This window comes from Schistocerca americana, chromosome 3 (assembly GCF_021461395.2).
Source record: "Schistocerca americana isolate TAMUIC-IGC-003095 chromosome 3, iqSchAmer2.1, whole genome shotgun sequence".
NCBI classification, from domain to species: Eukaryota; Metazoa; Arthropoda; class Insecta; order Orthoptera; family Acrididae; genus Schistocerca; species Schistocerca americana.
In genome coordinates, this window is record NC_060121.1 from 294,238,946 (window position 1) to 294,261,837 (window position 22,892).

Genomic DNA, 22,892 nt, shown 5'->3' on the forward strand with positions numbered 1-22,892 from the left:
CTTGAGCTGTGGGAATGACAGCTCTCATCAGGGAATGCAGTGCATTTCCCAACTCTGTGTACTGTGTGAGAACTGAATTGCAAAAAATATCTTTCCATACTTAGAACATATTGTAGGTAATAGGTACTCTTTCAAACCATGATTTCTTTCAAGCACTCCTACTAACCTTATTCCTTCATTCAATAGAGCAATCTAGGGAACAAAACATGTTGCAGAGGGAGGAGCGGAGAGACGGTATGGTGGGGAGGGGAGAGAAGTGGGTGGCCAGCTTGCCCCTGTGTGCATGCAGAGCACCTGTTAACTGCACATGTGGAAGTGCACTGAACACGTGCAGGATTCCTCCCCGCCCCTGATGTATGTCCTGCTTTCTCCTTGTGTTGTACAGGTGGATACTCTGGTTAGTCAATACAAGACTGGTTATTTTGTAAGGTTTCCCTAACAAATATTATTACTTGTAAGATATATAGATATGGTAGTGGAAGGTTGCAAAGTTTCTTAAATAAGGACTTCCATGAGCTTCTTGCGGCAGCATTTTCTATGGCTCTTACATTTCTCTTTTTGCATATAAAACAACTTCTGCTAGCAGGTGCATTTTCCCAAAAGATTATGCCATATCACAGTAAAGATTCTGCCTGGGTGAAGTATACATTTTTAGCATGTCTTTCGATGTGTAACCAGAAAGAATTCTGAATAGTATAACAAATGGTATTCAATTTTTTGTAATTTATTCTGCATGTTGGATTCATCTTGTATCTTCTTGGATCCATATTCCAAGAAGTTTTGTAGAGCTTAAATTTTCAAGGGTTCTGGTGAACAACTCTATGTCTGGTGTTATTCTCTGTTATTCCACTCCCTAACACCACACAAAAAATGAGCCCCTATATCTTTCTGTGCAAACTCTGATTTTCCTTATTTTATTACAATGATTGTTTCTCCCTGTGTTGGTCAGCATCAATAACACATTTTCACATTAGGAGGAGAAAGTCGTTGATTGAAACTGCAGTGAGAAGATCTCCCTGCAACAAGAAACGCCTTTGTTTTAATGATGTCCACCCCAAATCCTACATCATGTCCTTGACACTCTGTCCCCTATTTCTTGATAATATGAAACATGCTGCTCTTCTTTGAACTTTCCTGGTGTACTTTGTTAATCCTATCAGTACTCCAAAAGTGGATATACAAGCATAGTGTAGGCAGTTTCTTTAGTAGATCTATTGCATCTTCTAAGTTTTCTGCCAAAAAAATGCAGTACTTGGTTTGCCTCCCCACAACATTTTCTGTGTGTTCTTTCCAATTTAAGTTATTTGTAAATGTAATTCCTTTCATTGAATTTACAGCCATTAGGTTCAATTTTTATCTATATAAGTGATTTAGGAGTCAATCTGAGCAGCTGTCAGGTTGTTTGCACATGATGCTGCCGTTTATCACTTAGTAAAGTCGCCAGAAGATCAAAATAAATTGCAAAATGGTTTAGAAAAGATACCTTATATGGAGCAAGCAATTGACCCTAAATAATGAAAAGTATGAGGTCAGCCACATGAGTGCTGAAAGGTATCCATTAAACTTTATTTACAGGATAAATCAATCAAATCTAAAGACCATAAATTCAGCTAAATACCCAGGAATTACAATTATGAAGAACTTAAATTAGAAAGAATACACATAAAATGTCATGGAGAAGGTGAACTGAAATTGTGTTTTATTGACAGAATACTTGGAAGATGCAGTAGATCTGCTAAGGAAACTGCCTACACTACCCTTCTCTATCCTCTGTTGGAGTACTGCTGTACAGTGTGGGATCCTTAACAAATAGGATTAACAGCGTACATCAAGAAAGTTTAAAGAAGGTTAGCATGTTTTGTATTATCAAGAAACAGTGGAGACAATGTCATGGACATAATACAGGATTTGGCGTGACATCATTAAAACAAAGGTGTTTCTTGTTGCATTGGAATCTCCTCACTAAATTTCAATCACCAACTTTGTTCTCCAAATGCAAAAATATTTTGCTGATGCTGGCCAACATAGGGAGAAATGGTCATCATAATACAGTAAGGCAAATCAGATCTTGTGTGGAAAGATATAGGTGTTTGTTGTTTCTACATGCTGTTCAAGAGTGGGGTAATAGACAATTATTGTGAAGGTGGTTCAGTGAACTCTCTGCCAGGCCCTTAAGTGTGATTTGTAGGGTACCCAAGTAGATGTAGATATATTTCACTCATGTTACTCAGTGGATTAAATAGCCAATCATTGTTAATATTTAAGGGTCTGTATCCTAAATGTCCTCCCAATTGTGCGATTGATGCTATTTAACTTCACTCAACATTCCTACATCAGTTTTCACATTGCTAATGTCATAGTATTTGACACGTCCTATGTCCTTGTAAAAAGAGATCTACAGATGAATAAAGTTACTACTACTACTACTACTACTATTACTACTATGTAGGTGATGCATTTGACATTTTATCAATAACCTGACTGGAATTTAATTTGTGATAAAAGGTAGATTGTTCTCATTTTGTCCCACTATCATCAGGAAGATCACTTTTAACTACCATATCTTTTTTGTCATCAACTCCTAGTCTTTGCTCCCTGTTCTCAAACACACCCCCTCTCTCATGTTATGTCCAGAACATCGGACTGCAGTCCATCCAATATGGCTGCCATTTTGTTATTTCCCATTGGTTGGTTCCAAACATAGCACCATCCTTATTTTCATATGTCTCTTTTATTACATACACTGTTTTAAATTTCAGTAGTAACAGTTTGAGTTATTTATGAATATACACTTCAGAAGTCCTTAAAATGTTCCTACCGCTTGCATTGTGATTGACTGTACTGAGTCTCACACAGAAAGTCACTGTATCAGAATTTACTACCCTGACTCTAACATTAGTTCCTAGGTAGTCCTAAAATCTTGACACTGTAACTGGAAGGATTTGTAATCTGATCGTTCAGTGAATGATGCAACTATATTGAGATAAACTTGAAATAATTCCACACGTATTGATTCCTTTACACAATATGATGCTCAACTTCATCTATTAAATTCATGCATAGTTTACACAATACAGGCTAACAAATACAGATGACAAACTTTTAACAGTGGCACTATGTTTAAGGAACATTTCCATAAAAAACTTTAGCTCCCAAATCTCTACAATAACAAATCTCCATAAACAACAATCTAACCCTTTCCATGGTGCATTTTTTCTAGTAACTTAGCAAAGATAGTTTTTTTGCTATCCTATTAGAAGTGTGATAAACTGAATTTTATTTTTGTGATTTATGACCAAAAACTATATTGGTAAATATATCACCATGGAACCATTGTGAGGTATTAGCACTATTGGGGTGAATGTATTTCCCACTTCCCTTTTGTGAGCTGTTATGTGCTGCCATTACACATAAAAAAATAATGAACAGTGTTTTCTGTTTTCGTTTTATGTAGGCATTTTCTTTTACTTTATTCAAAAATAATTATTAGCAATGTTAAAGTTTACTTACCACAATGTGGAAACAGTCCTTGAAACTTTATCACCCAGTAAAGGTATGAGTTGATACAGGCCAAAATAATGTATATTGCAGAAGTGAAGCAAAGTGTTCTGACGATAGTAGTGATCCCATGACAATCAGAAGCTGATTGCTGTAGCAGTTTTTGTACTACCACAAGAAGTCAGGCATAGATAGAGATGGTAAGATGCATTCCTAAGAGCTTTGGGATGCCCTAATATGGTGGTGAGTATGCTTTCCAAGGACCACAAATGACAGATTAATATTGTGTAACTATACTTCCCAAGCCCCTGCCAGAAAGTACTTTGGTGGTAACAATACTTCCCAATAACCAGTCAAACACCATTGTTTAGTGGGATACATACTTCCTACAGGCCTGAAGGCAATATTTCAAAACAAACAGAAACTAAAGCTGGTGCAGCAGACTGCCCCTAGATTAGGGTGTCCATTTCATTTTCATTGAAAAAGGGGACATTTAAAATAAATTACAGAAAAACCTGGGACAATGAAGAAAAAAATGGGACATAAATATTGTATTGACTAAATTTAATACACATACAAGTTTACCTTTACAACGTGCACTCAGATGATCCCAAATCACTTTTTTCAATTATTCTGCCACACTTACATACTTCCTACAGGCCTGAAGGCAATATTTCAAAACAAACAGAAACTAAAGCTGGTGCAGCAGACTGCCCCTAGATTAGGGTGTCCATTTCATTTTCATTGAAAAAGGGGACATTTAAAATAAATTACAGAAAAACCTGGGACAATGAAGAAAAAAATGGGACATAAATATTGTATTGACTAAATTTAATACACATACAAGTTTACCTTTACAACGTGCACTCAGATGATCCCAAATCACTTTTTTCAATTATTCTGCCACACTATCACTGTACTTTTCACTTTTATGTACTTTATCAAAAAGTGAATTTTCGTTTGAAATTGTATCATAAAAGTCAGTACACGATACACCATTAAATGTGTTTTGACAATGAGAAAGGCCCTCACTGTTTCAAGTTGCATTCTGTTTTTTTCATATGACCACAAAGAGTTCACTAACGAAAAAACACGTTCCACAGCAGCATTTGACCCAGGAATTGCCAGACAAAACTTCACCAAACGAATCATGTTTTTCATGTTAATGTTTTTACTTTTGAAATAAGCAAATATTTTACACCACGTTGCACTAACACTTTCTTTGTCTCCTTCTTCACTTTTTATGAAGTTATGTGCCCATGAAAATTCATCGAACAATTCGTCTTCATCAACAGGAAAATTTGATACAATACTTTTAACAAAAACACAACAGTCCTGAATATACTTCCACTGTAGCTGTTCCTTTACAGTATTAACCCAGCCAAATGCTTTAAAAGATGTGAGAAATGGTAAACACCATTCTTTAATATACTCAATGGAAGATGTCAGCATAAGTATGAAATTGTTCTACAGTAATTTCACTCTCTTCTTCCAGCTTTCTTAGAGACTCATACACAAAGGATGTGAGAAATCTTTCAGATTTTCTACATTGTAATTTGGCCAATAATTTGTTTATTTCTTGATAAACTTCCACTATTGTGATTTCTTGTTTCTCAATACATTTAATTGTTTTGGAGAAAGGTTTTATCTGGCTAACAAGAAAATGTAGAAGAACAATAGAGGGAGGGTTATCAAAGAATTGTTTAAGGGTAACAGGACACTTATCAAGGGAAATGAAATACGATTTCAAACCAGGAAGTATCTCTACAATTCTTTCCAATGCTGGTAGCAGAGATAGCCACCTTGTCTTGCTGTGCCCAAGTACAGTTTTGCATTCAGTTTCAGTAAACTTACAGAATGACTTCAGAGCTTCAACTCTTACTGTAAATGAAATGAAATGTCGTCTGGCTAGGGCCTCCCGTCGGGTAGACCGTTTGCCTGGTGCAGGTCTTTCGATTTGACGCCACTTCGGCGACCTGCGCGTCGAACTCTTACTGTATATATGTGGAAATGCTGGTAGATTTTGCTTACAATTAATTGGCAGTCGATGGGTAGGCAATCTGAGCCAGTTTGTAAGGAATTGTGCACCACATCTGCTGGACATCCAACACCTACTATATTATTCACTGTGTTCTGTTGCAGTTTATAGAACAAATTGTTTTTCCCTTTCCTCTGCTTACCGACAGAATTGGTGTTAGTGTTGTCTGCAGAAACTGAAATCACCTTTTCCTCAAGATCATATTTCTTTAAAACCTCCAGCACATAATTCTGAAGTAAATCTGAAGTTTCTCCAGCTAAATTAACCAATTCGAGCACTTTCACCGTGATGCCATTTTCAGGGTGAAAATACCTGATAAGGAGAGGAACCAACTTCAAATCCAGATGATTCGATGTATCAGTCATTACAGAAATGAATTGAACACTTCTCAGTTCATTTAAAACCTGCTGAGCTGCATATGGTGCAATAACATTTGAAATGATTGCATTACGTTTTGTATGTCCACATGTGAATTTAGGATTGAAAAGTTTTTTAATAACTACTGTAGTACAGTCCATTGACTTAAAGCTATGGTTATGCATTGCACTGTGGTATGCGAATGTAGCTTTTTTTGCTGCCAACTGCCTATCCATTTCTGTTACTGATTTTAAGTTTACATAGTAGTCACTCACGCATTTATTTGCTCTTTTCGTTTAATCACTCATGCGATGTTTCCTCATCTTAATGTGATTCACAGTGTCAGACCTTCCACCATGACCAATAGCAAATTTTGATCTGCACAACATACAGTCTACAGTTTCTCCACTACCAGTGATAAAAGGAAACTCGCTTTTTATATTTCTGTTAAAATTACAGTTTCATTTTGGCATAATGAAACAGTGATTGCACAGTGCAAAACATTAACAGTGTGGTGACGAAAGCCAGAGAGCAAGTATCAGTGGTGTAGAGTATCTCTGGACCGAAAGGACGGATTCAAAAATGGCTCTGAGCACTATGGGACTTAACTTCAAAGGTCATCAGTCCCCTAGAACTTAGAACTACTTAAACCTAACTAACCTAAGACATCACACACATCCATGCCGAGGCAGGATTCGAACCTGCGACCGTAGCGGTCACGCGGTTCCGGACTGTAGCGCCTAGAACCGATGGATTCAGTGGATTGATTTAGAAGAGAAGAAACTTCGTTGTTATGCGTAACCTATAGTGTGTTTAAAATTACTTGCGATTTTTGACAGTTCGGTACATGTTTGGGGTATGCTGAAAGTCATCACATGCTTCCTAGCGTAAATAATTGTGCAGTTAATAGCAAGTCAAACAACCAGTAGAGTAAAATACTCTAGCCAAGCAGAATCATAAAAAAATGGGACATTTGACCGTCCCCAAAAAAACTTTCGGGACAGCGAGACATTTTGGCAAAAAATGGGACTGTCCCAGGAAAAACGGAACGAATGGACACCTTACCCTAGATGCCAGAAGTGTACAGAAGTGGTAACGCATATTCCCTTAAATGCTGTAAAGAAATATATTTAGTCCAAAATGTATCCCCCACAACCTGTGAAAGGGTTAAAAGAAGACCATCAAGTGTTGATAGTTCTCAGAGAGAGTCATGCAAAAATTTAACAATAAGAAGGTAAAAACATGAATATCAATTGGAGACTGGCTGACACAGTTCATGTACATACTTTGTGAAGATGAACAGACAAACTGGTTACAGCACAAATTAATAATAGATTCTTACTTGCAGTGATCATCAGATGTTAACCAGTTGATAACTGGATATGGACTGACTTAAAGAACTTTTGCAAAGATATTTATGATGGTATTGTCTGTCTTAGAGATGTCAACAGTTTAGATAACAGACACTGACTAGTGAAATTTGTAAATACATTTTGATTTAAGATGGAAAACAGGTGGTGGTGATGGAATCACAATGAGCCAAAGAGCAATTTGGGTGGATAACTAGAAAATTGAGAATGCGGGATGTACTATATTGTTTATACCATACACGTGTGTGGGGATATGCCAATATTCATGAGAAATTATGAATTTTCCTAATTTGCTTGATTCCTAGATTAACACATTATTCCTACAACCAAAAGTATTTCCTAGTTCACAAAAAAATAGTGCAGCATAATTATGACATTAGTTCTTGGAATTAAACATGCTTAAAGCCAAATTAATGAAAGTATTACAAATTACTTTCTAGTTAATAACTTTTATGGAAAAGTAAACCATTTATTTGAAACAGGGAAATTAGGGCTTTCAAATGAATTGTGGAAATAAGCAGTCATTAGGTCATGATATTTTTATGATCACATGGTTCCTGAACACAGTAAATTAGAAATTTCTCTTAAGCATTTACTGATAAGCTAGATATATTATTGGAATTTGTAGAGCTCAAATAAAGCTGTGCATTACAAATTTTAATGAAAGATAGCTTCGATAGGAATACTGATATTTTAAGGAAGTGTGGTATCGTCACTGCAAGTATAAAAGAAAAAGGAAAAAAATAAGTGAGGAAAGAGTATAATTATAAAAATTGGAGTTATTCCATTTCGCTGCATTTCAACCTCCCCCTCACTTCTGTCCACCCTCATCCTCATCCTCATCATCCCAACATTTCCCACATTCTGGTGCCTAAATGACCTGCCACTCTTTTTTGGCCCTCTTGAATCTATACCTCGCCTCTTCCAGAGGAATGAACTATTAGTTTCAAAAGCTAAGACATGTACCAATTTTACATGTCTTCATAAGTTTGCTAGACATTTTGTCTCCTGAAGGAAAGCAACAATTCTGTCTCATAATTTACTAGTTTCCATGATTTAATATTCCTTTGATTGAGATACTACATTTCATCATTTAAGATGGTAAATAGCACATTAAATAACAAAAGAGAAAAAAATTACAAGCATCTTAAAATTTCTTCAAAAGAACAGATTAAGAGGCAAATTACATATGCATACAGTTAATAATGAAAACAGTGCATTCTTGAAGTAATGTCACAGGATGTGATAAAGAGAGCTGAGAGATATAAGATTAAAAAATTAAAGAGAAAGATTTTTTTAGAAATAGAGATAGGGAGAACACACATATTGGGAAAGTTTATCTAATTTAAGGAGATTTTGTTAACTTCAAACCTATGACAAATGCCCTTTACCCTCCTTCATGAATTCCCTTCTACAGTAAAAGGACGTCCTACAGGAAGTATGAGAAATGGAAAAACCTGTTTCATAATCGCATAAATGGAAAATAAAACTGGCACATGTGGAAATATGCAGTTCACAGCTAGCTTGTTTCTTTTTGGTTGCTTGTGTAACTGTTCCAGTATTTCATGTATGAGCAGAACACTGCTCTTTCAATTGGTTCAACATAATTCATTCATAACTAAAAGTTTTATTTGAAATGTGAACACCAAATTTGTTGGAAAATGGAAAATGGTTATATTCCTAGGTCCCATATCTTTTCTCTGGTATTTTTAATTACCAGAAAAAATGCAAAAATTTGACATGTTGCCATTTCCATTTTGGAAAAAAATGAAATCTATGCCAAGCAGGTCTCCTTTTTAGTGACACTGATGCAAAGAGAATGGAAACAGTTTTAACATTATGTCTTTCACTTTACATTATTTCTCCAAAAGGAGAGGTATCATGTCAACTTATCAGTTTAATTATGATTAAATCAGAGACCCATTTGACATGTTTCACTCCAACTAAGGTCTCACTCACACTCCAAGAAAGCTGCTTGCTCATCTTCCTCCATAGCCAATAGATATTAAGCTAGTTCTCAGATATAACTGTTCACTCAAAGGCTGCCCTTTATTGCAGTTAGCTGATCAGCATTATTCTACTGATGTTACTCTTTGGGTTGAACAGTGTGTTGGCTGGAAAGATGTCAAAAATAGGTGAACAATGCACTATTTTTGCCAATCAAAGAAAATAATGCCAGGAGGAATCAAGTCATGTACAGTAAGTTATTCTGCTTCAGATAGATATACACTGGTGTCCAAAATTAAAGCAACAAATGGAAATTTTACAAAGTTGCCTTTATTTTGCCACAAAACTATATAAACTGGCGACAGTGAAGTAGAAACAGTGTAAATAATACAGAAAATAATCAACTGTAACATGCATAATGGTAGACAAAAATCTTAACGGATTTGCACACACATTCTGACAACTGGTTAATATGCTCAGTATGAGGTGTGATCACCTCTGGCACCAATACAGGCCTGTGAGGCAATAATGCCCATTCTTCCCACAGAGCTACTCACAAGTCTTGGAGAGTGGTTGGTGGATGCTGACATGATGCAACCCATCACCCTTGCACATTCCAGATATGCTGTATGGGATTCAAATCAGTAGAGTGAGCAGGCCATGCCATGTGTGCAATGTGCAACATTTTCCATTTCCAAAAAAACATCAACCACCCATGCTCTTGAGGTAGAGCATTATCGTCCATCAATATGAAGTCTGGGCGCATAACAATTTGCAACAACCATACTTGAGATCCCAAGATTTCCTCACAGTACCTGACAGATGTTTAATTTTGCTGATTCACCCGTACAACTTCGTAAAGAGATGTTAGAGTGGTCAACATAATCCCTGACCTCACCATTAGGGATCCTTCTCAATACTGGTCTCTTTCCACAGTGTATGGGTCTCAAAATTATGATCCATGTGCCCTCCAGATGTGAATCTATCAAGAATCACTCTCCAGACCAAACTGGGACTTACCTGTGAAAAGAACATTGGCCCACCATTTGACCATACAGGTGTCATGTTGATGGCTTGACTCTAGAAGTTCCTCTCTGTGAAGAAACACCAGAGGTAAATAGACAGCAGGTCTCGAACAATAAAGGCCACTCTGCTGAAGCTTTCTGTACACTGTTTGCCTCAATACAACATGTCCAGGGAATGCTGGAAGGTCAGATGCCAGTTGCAGTGCAGTACTGAGGCAGTACTGTCATGCCCTTGCAGCCAAATAACAGTCCACTCTTTCTAATGGCATACATGTTCAGCCCTGCTCAGAATACAGTTTTGGTCTCTATAAACTGACACCTCATCCAAGAAACAACAGAACAATTCACATTAAGCCATCAGGCCACATCAGTTTGCCACTCTCCTGCTTCCATTATTCCTATGGCCCTCCGTAGCAGAGAGTCTGTACGCGTCTTCTCTGTGTCATACTACACCATCTGTGACTGTGTACACAGTGATTGTGGATATGGGACTACCCTGCAAACACTACCCCATTTGATAGATGCCCTGATGCCATTTCTGGTACGGTTGTCTGTTGATCGCAATGCCATCTTCTGTGTGGAACATTATTGTGATGACATCTGTTGACAGTTTATAAGATTATATCATGAATTAGTAACAGGAAGGGGAAACAGCAGCTTGTTGCTTTAATTTTGGGCACTGGTGTAATTAACTATGGTACATTTATAATTTTCATATAGCAAAGATTGCAAAAAATATAGAGAGACATGTAATTGGTAGCACTAAAGATGCCTTTGTTAGAACGGGAATTGTTTCTTCGAACATTCTAGCACAAATAAATAGAACATAACAAAATGAAACAAATCACAACATTCAAAAGTGGCCACTTCTGTGCTACAGTACTATTTTAGTACAAAATATGGTAGTGACCAAAGAAAATTCCCAATGGCCTGAAGTTGTTAGCTTTCATTTACGTCACATTCAATCCATAAAATTTTGAGAGTGGATTAATAAAAGATTGAGAAAAGTTAAGATGGTGGTTCTTTGCTTCGGGTGTTTTACTTTATCTGCCCCCACTTGAGTAAAATGCACAGAACATTCATGCAACCAAGTAAAACTGTCAGATAAGTCCTTCTTCAGGATGTTGCTCAACTCACATGTCACCCTGCACTGAATATCAGTCTCCTGTCAGAGCATTGGCCCATCATTGGATCTGCACATCGTTTTTTTGTGTTGGGTTCATATTGATAACACCAAGTCTCATCATTTGTGATGATTTTTAACAGAAAAGAATTGGCCACTTAGTAGCATAAAAAAGTAGGAATGAATACTGCAAAGATAGTTACATAATTACCATGATCTGAGATTACGAGGTGATATTTGTGTTTAAATGCAGGGAAGCAGTGCTGTCACTAAAACTTTTTACTGGAAAGCTCTTCATTTTCTATGGAGGTTAATCCACAGCAAACACAAATGAATATTAACTTTAAGCTTTTCCTGAAATACTGATGAAAGGTACACTTTTACCCACTTCCAACAGTAGTTGATTTCTCATACTAATATCTTGGCTCAAAACTATTGTAAGACATTTGCACAGTTCATAGCAAAATACGAATGAAAGAAACAAGCTAAAACCAAAATCAGCAGTAAAATTTAATTTATTATGAATAGGAAAGTCATCATTTATCATCATAACACTTAATGGTGCTAGAAAATTTCTTGCTGAGATATGAATGGACTGTATTGAATAATCTGCTATCTAATACAGATTTAGATCTGAGGGGAGGAAGTTTCATCTATTTTGAGAAATGAAGAAGTGGATGGGAGGCCAGAATTTTGACAGAAAGGTGCTGGAGGTAATTTTGAAGAATTGGTTAAACATTTAGTAACTACAGTGGTATAAGAAAACTAGTGCCACTACTGAGATACAACATACTGACTATTTTATGAAGGCATGGCTTTAAAGGTGTGCCTAATTTACCTTGAAAATAAAAAGAAAGTTGAAAATATTACTCTGATGGGCATTAAACAGATAATGTTAACTTAATAAAATTAATAACAAATCTGAAGAACTAACAGTTAACCTACCTTTACATCATTCATTACTTCAAATCGACTGTCTTTTCTGACAAGCGATTCAAACAATGATGCTAAATGGCAATGCCTCCTAATATAGTGCTGCAAGCCTTTTATTCCATAGGTTCGCATTACAAACCACAATTTCAGTACACGGAATCTACGGGAGAGAGGTGTTCCCCAGTCATGGAAATTAACAGTTTCATCCATCCATTCATGTTCCAAGTAAAGGGGATTCACAGAAAGTGCTTCAATAAATTGTTGATAGTCTTTTAACCATATACAGTTACAGTCAAAATTCACAAGAAACCATTTATTTGGATTAACATTAATTGAATGAGCATCTTCAATTCCACTTAGCAAGTATCTGAATTCTCTACAAACAAATGAACTGCCTCCATAAGCAGCATCAACATGCAACCATATTAGAGGATATTTTCTGCAGACCATAGCAATTTCCTTCAAGTTATCAAATGCTGCTTCACCTGTTGAACCTAGTGTTGCTACCACACAGCACGGAATAAGCCCAAGCTGCAGATCTTTTTCTATTGCCTGCAAACACACATCAAAAAGGAAAAGAAATGTTTTAAACTCAAATAAGAAAAGAAGCATTATATATATGTATGACATTATTCCCTCAAATAATAATCTAAGCATAACAAATGAGAAACCACACAATGGAACAGTAAATTTTACAGTAACATACAAATCAATCTGTTTTTTTCTTAATGAAATTTGCTGACCTGCTGTAATGTATCACCCCGCAAGGAACATTTTTCATCAACATCCAGAATACGCAGTCTTAAACAAGCCATTTTTGCTCCTTTTTCTATAGATGAATGAGCTGCCTTTGATGTGTACGAAACTAGATTTTTCAGTACGTCCCATTCATCACTGAAATTATAATTTTCTTTATCTTCCAAACACAGTTTAATGGCTTGGTAACGAGCTGCCATTATTGCAGCAAAGATATTTTCACTTGCTGACCCCTGCACAAAACATGGCATTCAGAAACAAAATAGGAAGTGCTAAAACTCAGAAAGTGACTGACAAGTTTACTTATGACAAATTGTCATTCTGTTTCACTGAGAAAAATAACAATAGTTTGTGAAACAATTTTTTTCCACACATGATTAGAAATCAGAGCTTTATTTACACATACACAAGCAGAAGCCTTAGAGTCAAGTCAAAGGAAGAAAAACCACTAAAACATTTTTATGTAGCATAGCCATTGTTTGAAAGACAGTGTGGCAGAAAATATAAGATACAGTGTATTAATAGAAACACTGATAAAGACACTCTAAGACAAAAAGCTGATGCACCATGAAGGAATTATCTGAATAAGATGGAAATCAGTGGATATGGTGTACATGCGCACACAAACAAAGATTACAATTTCAGAAAAAATAATCATTTATTCAGGAGAAAGAGCTTCAGAGACTGAGCAAGTTAATAAAGCTTTCCACCTCTGGCCCTTATACAAACATTTATTCAGCTTGGAATTGATTGACAGAGTTGCTGGATGTCCTCCTGACAAACATCATTCCAAAGTCTGTGCAATTGGCATGTTAGATCATCAAAATCATGAGCTGATTTAGAGATTCCTGCCCTTAATGCTCCAAACATTCTCAATTGGAGAGAGATCCAGCAATCTTGCTGACAAAGGTAGGGTTTGACAAGCACAAAGACAAGCAGTAGAAACTCTTGGTTTGTGTGGGTGGGTATCTCACTGAGATGTAAGCTCAGGATGGTACCACTGGGCTGTGGATGACACCAAAGAGGTCTTGCTATAAAACAAAATGGCACCCAAGATCATCAAATCTCATTGTCAGGTCGTATGGCAGACAACAGTCAGACACTTCTATAGCCGAGAATTTTATTGCCTGTAATAGAATTTTCTTCATTAATGAATACCACTTTGAACTAAGTCCCAATGACCAGAAAAGACATGTCTGGAGACTCCTCAGACAGCAGTGGGATACCAGTCTGACTGTTGCCCACCATATGACCTGACAACGAGGAGTGTCATTTTATTTCATAGCAGGACCCCTTTGGTTGTCATCTGTAGCACCCCTATGGCACAGAAGTATGCTGATGATATTACACACCTGCTCTAATGATACTGCTCTTCATGGCAAGCCATCCTAGGCTTACATTTCAGTAGATTACACCTGCCTGGTCATGGCACGAGCTTTTATTACTTTGTCATAGAGTTGAGCAACAATGTCAACAGCTCTTACACAAATGAATGTCACAGCAAACTGATTTTATGCAGAACCAGAGAGGCCACATTTGACTGAAAAGGCTTTATACTTTACAGATATTTGTCATTTATCTTTAGTGCATATGGTAGTTACTCTGTGACAGCATCAGTCCTGTTTTATGCATAGACTTCATAGTCTCATAAAATGACATACTGTACCTCATGTTTCTTGTTACTACGACAAGAGGCAACACTTTAGGACACAAGGATATATTCTTGTACTGGTGACACTGTTATGCCAGAGATGGCAAAGCCATTTGGTTAGACATTCAGTAATTATGTGAAGAATCCTTGTACATTGGGCTTAGAAGTTGTGCCAACTGTTCTTGTGTCGCATATTACAGCTGGATCATTTGATATATAATATTTTTCACACAAAGGTGAGTAAACACTTCCTTAACATTCATTTTAAGAATATTTCTTGGTATTTAGGACTGTGTATTTATGATTACTGTCATTGTATATGGAATGATGTAACTCCTATCTTTCCATTCATTTCTGTTGACTGTAATATAACATGTAGTTCATTATTATTATTATTATTGTTATCATTTGAGTAATAATGGTTATAAATCATAAGAGAATCAGTAATGGCCAAGTCAGGAGGTTCAGTGAGCATGTAGAAGGCTCTTAATAATAAGCAAATGGGCTGGAAGTTTCCCTCAGAAATGTTCAGAGTTCCTCAAGCTGCTTTAAGAAGGAGAGTACAAGACAAGAACAAGCACATTCTAGGAGTCAATAATGGTTAGATGGAGTCCAGAAAATGCTTCCAACAGAGCTAGAAACTGAGCAATTACATCACATTAAAGACCTTGAATCCAGGCTGTGGAACCTGATATCTGAGTTAGCCTCTCTCTCTCTCTCTCTCTCCTTCTCTGCAGCCAATAGGCATCACTCTATGAGAATATGGAGAGGCACAGGGTCAGCACACTGCTCTTCCTGCATTTGTCAGTTTTTGTGACAGGAGCCTCTACTTCTCAGTCAAGCAGGTGCTCAAATGATCTTGAGAAGGACGTTCGGGTCAGTTAAACCAAACAACACTCCCATTTTGCAGTATTTCATTTATTCACCTAAACACATCAAAGGATTACAAAGAACTGATGTGGCAGAACTGCACAAAGATAATCTTTAGCTTAGTTCAAAGAAAATAGATTGATGCTGGTGTCGACCCCATCGGCGCCACAATCTCACAAGGGCAGTGTGCACCCTCCTTGCTAACAGTGCTCAGAAGACCTGGGTGGTGACCTATCCAAATGCTAAGCAAGCAGAACAGCAATTAACTTTGATGATCAGACAGAAACTGGTGTTACCACTGTGGCAAGGCCATTGGCATCTGAGCTATCCAAGAGGAATGAAATTGGCAATCAATTCAGCAAGCAGACATTCATGGCAGGTAAATACCCATTTAATTTAATCACACAAACAATAAGCATTTAATAACCTACCTATAATTAATTAACCATATTTTTGAGATGTTTACATGTGATGTTTGAAAATAAAACTGAATATTTTTAAAAGCACTAAACATATGCCATTTTGTCAAACAACTCTCACGACATGATATTGTATAAACTTCCAGATAGTACAATGTAATAATCACACAGGATATAATATAGTTTTCTTCCATAAATCACTGCATACCTAATAGCTTTAATGTTAACTTCCAAAAAATGAAGTTTATAATTAAAAAAATGTACCCACAGTAGAAGTTTTCCATTACGATATGTCATTTTAGGAACATTTACCCTCTAATTACTAATTTTGATAATACATTATATATGTTATAAGAGACCTAATAATTGGAGAAATAGTAATGTAATAGTTATAATATTAATAATTATTACTGATGTTTTTTGAAATTATAAACTATGTTGACACTTTTTTTTTTATTACTGTTCTCTCTGAATCATATTTTTGTTAAATGTTTTCATATTTGAATACAAACAAATTATACTTGACCATCTGTTTTAACATAAATGAAAATTAAAATTTAGTGTTATGTGAAGAATGTTATTGGGTCAGTTTGTCATTGTATTGGATGTGTCAAGTTCTGTACTAAACTAAAAGTATATACCACTAACCAGTTCCTTTATAGGTCATTATTATTATGTATCTCACTCTTTGAGAAAGTACATCGTGATACAATGACTGATTGATTGGTAATTCATGGGGTCACTCTGCAATAAACACTATTTTTTAGTAGTTTGGTTACAACTTCATAATGTGAAGAGTTACTGTTCTTTAGAGGCCTAGCAATTTTTGTGATTTTTTCTTGCAAAACCTTGTGTCTGTTCATGGAGTAAGCAATCTCTAAATAAATCTAATGGTTTTTCTTACAGTTGTTAATTATTTTATAGTTTGTTTTCTGTACCTTTTAGGAAGAATTTATTGAACTTATTAGCCAATGATTTGAATCTAATATGATGTGTCTTGAAATTACCATTACCATGGAGTTGAACATCATTTGCCTTGACAGAGTTTATTCATTGCATGCCAAATATTATGCCATATCAGATTTGCTTTGTTTTCATAGATTTTTATTTTTGTGTATAATTGATGGGTTTGTTTGTTGACCCATTGAAAAGAAAATAAGATTTATATTATTTTAATAATAGTTCAGAGCAGAAGTAACTCTATCATTAAGTATAAGCCCTTAGTAAATTTCTTTCTTTGTTCATCCTGTAAATTCCCTTTGAATAGTATAATTGCATTTACATTTGCCATTCTGCAAACTCTTTATTAGCTAAATCTGTCACACAATCACAGCTGAGCCCCACCCTCATGATGTATGGTATGGTGTGGTGCTTGTCTCTCAGCTGGGTTGCTGGGGATGGAGGATGTTCATAGGAAGGTTCGGTGGAGGACAGTGACGCAGCGATGTCTTGATGCTATTACATTGATTGATGTACATGCCTTTCTTTTCTCTTTCTAACTGGAGAGGCAGTGTCTGGAAACCATGCCGTATGACTGGATAGAGATCATGGTAAGGTGCCTCTACAAGTTTACAGAATGGACCTTGATGAAAAAAGTTGTGTTTTATCATAGCCAGATATGCAAAAACAAATTTGGTTTGTTTGTCTTGGTGCAAAGTAAGGTTTGGCTGTAATTCTTCCATATTCTTCTTGAGGTTTGCTACAATTCCAGGCATGGCAGACAAGAGAAAGAATTCACCTGGCAACTGCAGATGTTCATCATACTTGAGTTCTGCTGTAGATACCTTACAATTCTCCTTCAATACAATATACAGTACCTACAGAAAGTAAATACTCAGCAGAGTATCACTACGAAACTAACTGTTTCAAAAAAGCAGAAAGTATAAGAAATGATACATTGTTACATAGTAGCCATGGAAGAGGTGTGCAACAGATCTTGCAGAAAAAATTAGCTAATAGTTACCAGGTTATAAACTTTTTCAAACCCGGTGCTTGTCTTAGCCTGGTGACAGATAATACAGGATCATTGTGCAAGGGTTTTACAAAGCAGAATCATGTTGTGATAGTGGGTGGAGTGGGAAACAGTATTGGTAGGAATCAGGTCTATGATATTGAGCCTGACCTGATAAAAACTGCACCTGAAACAAACCATACAAATGTTGGCTTTGTTCGTGGTTTGATGCAGTATGATCAGCCCTAATTGAACTGCTCTGCCAAGAGGGACAATATGGAATTAGATCACGTGCCTTGTCAGACATTGGTTTGGTTCCTGATGGTACTATTGATAAGTGGGAATTTACAAGTCATGTCTTGCATCCCAATAGGAAAGGGTAAATTGACCAGGATGATAGTAAAATCTTTAAGTGGGGGAGGGGAAATGCAGCTCATGGGAGTACCTCTTTTATACGCTAAGTGTTAAAATGTGTAGAGACAGTAAAATCCAGCCATTCATTAGAATATGCAGGGCTGTATATGGAAGAGGGAACACCTATACATTTTGATAAAACTGAATTTCAACCCATCTAGCCTACTGAAATTAGGGAAATAATACGTTGACTCAAAAGTAAAAACTTACATGGAACTGATGGTATTTCCAAAAGAGTTCTAAAAGCTTGTTCGAAGCAGATAAGTAGGATTCTCAGCCACATATGAAGTAAATTACTGAAACAGGGTACTTTTCTGAATAGAATGAAATATGCTATTGTTAAACCATTGCATATAAAATGGCATAGGTCTGATGCTAACAACTACTATCCAATCTCACTTCTGACAGCTTTATCCAAAATTCTTGAAAAAGTAATATATTCAAGACTAGCATCACATATTTGTAAAAGTGAACTACTGTCAAAATGTCAATTCAGTTTTCAGAATGTCCTTTCCACAGAAAATACTATATATGCTTTCGCTTTCACTGAGCAAATATTAAATGCTCTAAATAACTAAACATCATCCACAGGGATTTTTTGTGATCTCTGAAAGGCTTTTGACAAATTGTTTAATTCATATTTAACTGGAAGAATGCAGAAGGTTGAAATTAACAGTACAGATAGTATGCAAAAAACCAGCTCTGACTGGGGAGGTATCAAGAATGATGTTCCACAGGTTTCAGTGTTGGGTCCCTCATTGTTCTTAATATATATTAATGACTTGCCACTCTGTATTCATGAAGATGCAAAGGTGCATCTGCATCTACAGAGATATGCCACACTCCACTGTATGGCATGTGGTGGAGGTCACAATGTACCTCTACTTGTCATTCCCTATCCTGTTCCACATGCAAACAGAGTGAGGGAAAAATGACAGTCTGTATGCCTCTGAATGAGCCCTAATTTCTCATACCTTATCTTCGCAGTCCTTAACCAGAATATACATTGGCAGCAGTAGAATCGTTCAGCAGTCAGCTTCAAATGTCAATTCTCTAAATTTTCTCAATAGTGTTCCTCAAAAAGAATGTCATGTTCCTTGCAGGTATTCTCATTTGAGTGCCTGAAGCACCTTCCAAAAACTTACATGTTGTGTGAACCTACTGGTAATGAATATAGCAGCATGCCTCTGAATTGTTTCGATGTCTTCCTTCAATCTGACCTCGTACAGGTACCAAACATTCAAGTAGTAATCAAAACTAGGTCACAATAGTGTCCCATGTCTGGTCTCCTTTACATGTGAATCATACTTTCCTAAAATTCTCCCAATAAACTGAAGTTGACCATTCACCTTACCTATCATAATTCTCACATGTTCGTTCCATTTCATATCACTTTGCACATTAGCCTAGATATTTAAATAACTTCACTGTGTTAAACAGGACACTACTAATACTGTTTCCAAACATTACAGGTTTGTTCTTCGTACACATCCACATTAACTTACATTTTTCCACATTTAGAGTTAGCTGCCATTCATCACACAAATTAGAAATTTTGTCTAAGTTGTCTTGTATCTTCCTACAGTCACTCAACTTTGATACATCACCATACACCACAGCATCATCAGCAAAAACTGCAGATTGTTGCTCAACTTGTCACCAAATCATTTATGTACATGGAGAACAGCAGCAGTCCTACCACACCTCCCTGGGGCATTGCTGATTATACCCTTGTCTCTGATGAACACTCACCATCAAGGACAACATGTGGGTTCTATTACTTAAGACGTCTACAAGCCACTCACATACCTGTGAGCTCACTCCTCCTACTTGTATCTTCATTAACAGCCTGCAATGGGCACCATGTCAAATGCTTTCTGGAAATCTAGAAATATGGAATCAGCCTGTTGCCCTTCATCCATAGTTCGCAGTATACCATGTGAGAAAAGAACAAGCTGAGTTTTGCACAAGCAGTGTTTTCTAAAATCATGCTTATTCATCGACATAAGCTTCTCAGTCTCAAGAAAGTTTATTATGTTGAAACTGAGAATATGTTCAAGGATTCTGCAGCATGCCAAAGTTAGAGATATTGGTTTGTAATTTTGTAGATCCATTCTTTTACCCTTCTTATATACAGGAGTCACCTGCACTTTTTTTGTCACTTGGAACTTTGTGCTGGGTGACAGATTCACAATAAATGCAAGATAGGTAAGGGCCAGTGCCATAGAGTACTCTTCTTGGGATTCCATCTGGACATGGTGATACATTTGCTTTCAAATCTTTCAGTTGCTTCTCTATGCCAGCTATGCTTATTACTATTTTGCCCATACAAGGCTTTGTCTGACATCAAAGATGGTATATTTGCATGATTCTCCTGTATGAACGATTTCTTGAATGTGAAATTTAAATCTTCATCTTTAGTTTTGCTATCTTCAAATGTCACACCAGTCTGGTCCACAACAAACTGAATGGAAGTCTTAGACCCACTTAACAATTTTACATATGAATTTTCTCAAGTTCTCTGCTAGATCTTTTACTAGGGTATGACGGTGGTAGTTGGGGTATGCTTCATGAATAGATCTTTTACTGGCACTAGAAGCTCTACTAACCTTTGCTTGTTGTTATTTGTGCATTCTCTTTAGATTTGTGAGTGCAGCAGCATCTGCTTTCTCAGCATCATATGAATTTTGTTATTAAACCATGGTGGGTCTTTTCCATCCCTTATCCATAACTCTCCAGACCACAATTTGCAATGTTCTTAAACTTCACTCATAATTACTCTACATCCAGCTTACTGGAACTAAGTGATATCAGTTCACTTTCCAAGTGACATGCTAACAACTGATTATCTGCTCTATCTAGCACAAACACTCTCCTAGCCTTCTTGACTGATTTATTAACTTTTGTAACCATAGTTGATATAATTACATCATGGTTGCTAATCTTTGTTTCTATACTGACACTGTCAATAAGGTCCAGCCTATTCATAGCTATGAGGTCTAAGATATTTCTGTTGTGTGTGGGTTGCTGAGCTAACTGCTCAAGACAGTTTTCAGAAGACTTGTTCAGAAGTATTTTGTATGACTGTCTGCCTGTTCCCCCAGAATGAATCCATAGGCATCCAAGTCACATCCCAGTTTATGCTTGGTAGGTTTAAGTTGCCTCAAACTAGTTTTTGCACACTACTGACAGTAGGCTATCTTTTAATGATTCTAGAAGCTAGTTATTTTTGCTGATGATACAAGTATAATAATCACACCCAACAAATAATAATTAGCTGAGGAAATTGTAAATAGTATCTTTCAGGAAATTAAGTGGTTCTCTGCAAATGGACTCTCACTAAATTTTGAGAAAACATGGTACATACAGTTCTGTACAGTAAATGGCAGCACCATTGATAAATATAGACTTGAACAGTTGTTGTTAAGGCAGAGTATTCAAAATTCCTGTGTGTCTGCATTCATGGTAAACTGAATTGGAAGAAACACATTGTTGATCTACTGAAGCATTTGAGTTTAACTACTTACTTTGTTAGGGTTATTGCAAATTTTGTTGATAAACATATCAGCAAATTAGCCTGCTATGCCTGTTTTCATAGGCCCTCATATTTTTGGGTAACTCATCATTAAGAGAACAAGTAGCCATTGCACAGAAGTGTGCAATCAGAATACTAGCTGGAGCCCACCCAACATCACATTGCAGACATTTATTTAAGAAAAAAGGGATATTCACAGTACCTTTGCAATACATATGTTCACATATGAACTTGAAGTTTGTTATTAATAACCCATCCCAGTCCAAAAATAATACCAAAGGGCATAGCTACAACACTAGAAGAAAGTATGATCTTCACTATTCTTCATTAAATCTGACTTTGGCACAAATAGTGGTGAATTATGCTGCCACAAAACTCTTTGGTCATTTACCAGACAGCATTAAAAGTCTGAATGACAACTCTTTCTCCCCAATAGATGAATTTTTAGATGTGAAGTAACAATTGTACAAAGAAAAAAAATTGTATTGTGTAAAAAAATCTTGTGTTAAACTGACACATTCAACATCATTACAAAATAACATATTCATGGTTTATGAAACAAATATTAATGTAATGTAATGCAAAGCCATACAGTCATCAAACAGTGGTGATCAATGATCAATGTAACCTATCTAGAGTAACCAAATGAGCTATTCAACTGAAAGAAAATATTTGCATCTCCCTGTGTTCTAGCCACTTCATGAACCTATCAGTCACTGTCAGGTAGTAGCGCAAGTTGTAAGAAACAGGTAGGAGGTCAATGGAGTAGAATGGGAATGGGTCCTGGGGAGGGGGGGGGGGGGGGGGGTAACCCACCACTCATTATTCTCCTTATGTAAACAAATCACTTGGCCTATCATTCTTGGAAACTAGATTCCAATAAGCTACCCCATTGCTTATTTATGACCCTAATGCAACCAGATAAGGTACATATGCTTTTAAGTTATGCTTATGCAAGTCCAAGTTATGACCAGATGCTTTTAGCCCTGTCTTTTTGGTCATAAT

The 22,892-nt window shown here is 36.5% G+C and overlaps 2 protein-coding genes across 2 annotated transcripts in view; both read right to left on the bottom strand.

The window, feature by feature from the left end:
- Positions 1–12,360, bottom strand: part of LOC124607117 — a 56,511-nt gene extending 44,151 nt beyond the window's left edge. The window contains exon 1 of the mRNA XM_047139319.1: positions 12,304–12,360. Within this exon, the coding sequence (XP_046995275.1) occupies positions 12,304–12,318 (15 nt within the window). The 5' untranslated portion in view covers positions 12,319–12,360. The remainder of the gene's footprint in view (positions 1–12,303) is intronic.
- The window catches only part of LOC124606037 (tyrosine decarboxylase-like), a gene marked incomplete at its 3' end in the record, with an annotated part of 215,061 nt that continues 204,496 nt past the window's right edge, over positions 12,328–22,892 (bottom strand). The window contains exons 6-7 of the mRNA XM_047138001.1: positions 13,035–13,280; positions 12,328–12,843 (exon numbers count right to left, since the gene is read on the bottom strand). Coding sequence (XP_046993957.1) covers positions 12,328–12,843; positions 13,035–13,280 — 762 coding nt within the window. The remainder of the gene's footprint in view (positions 12,844–13,034; positions 13,281–22,892) is intronic.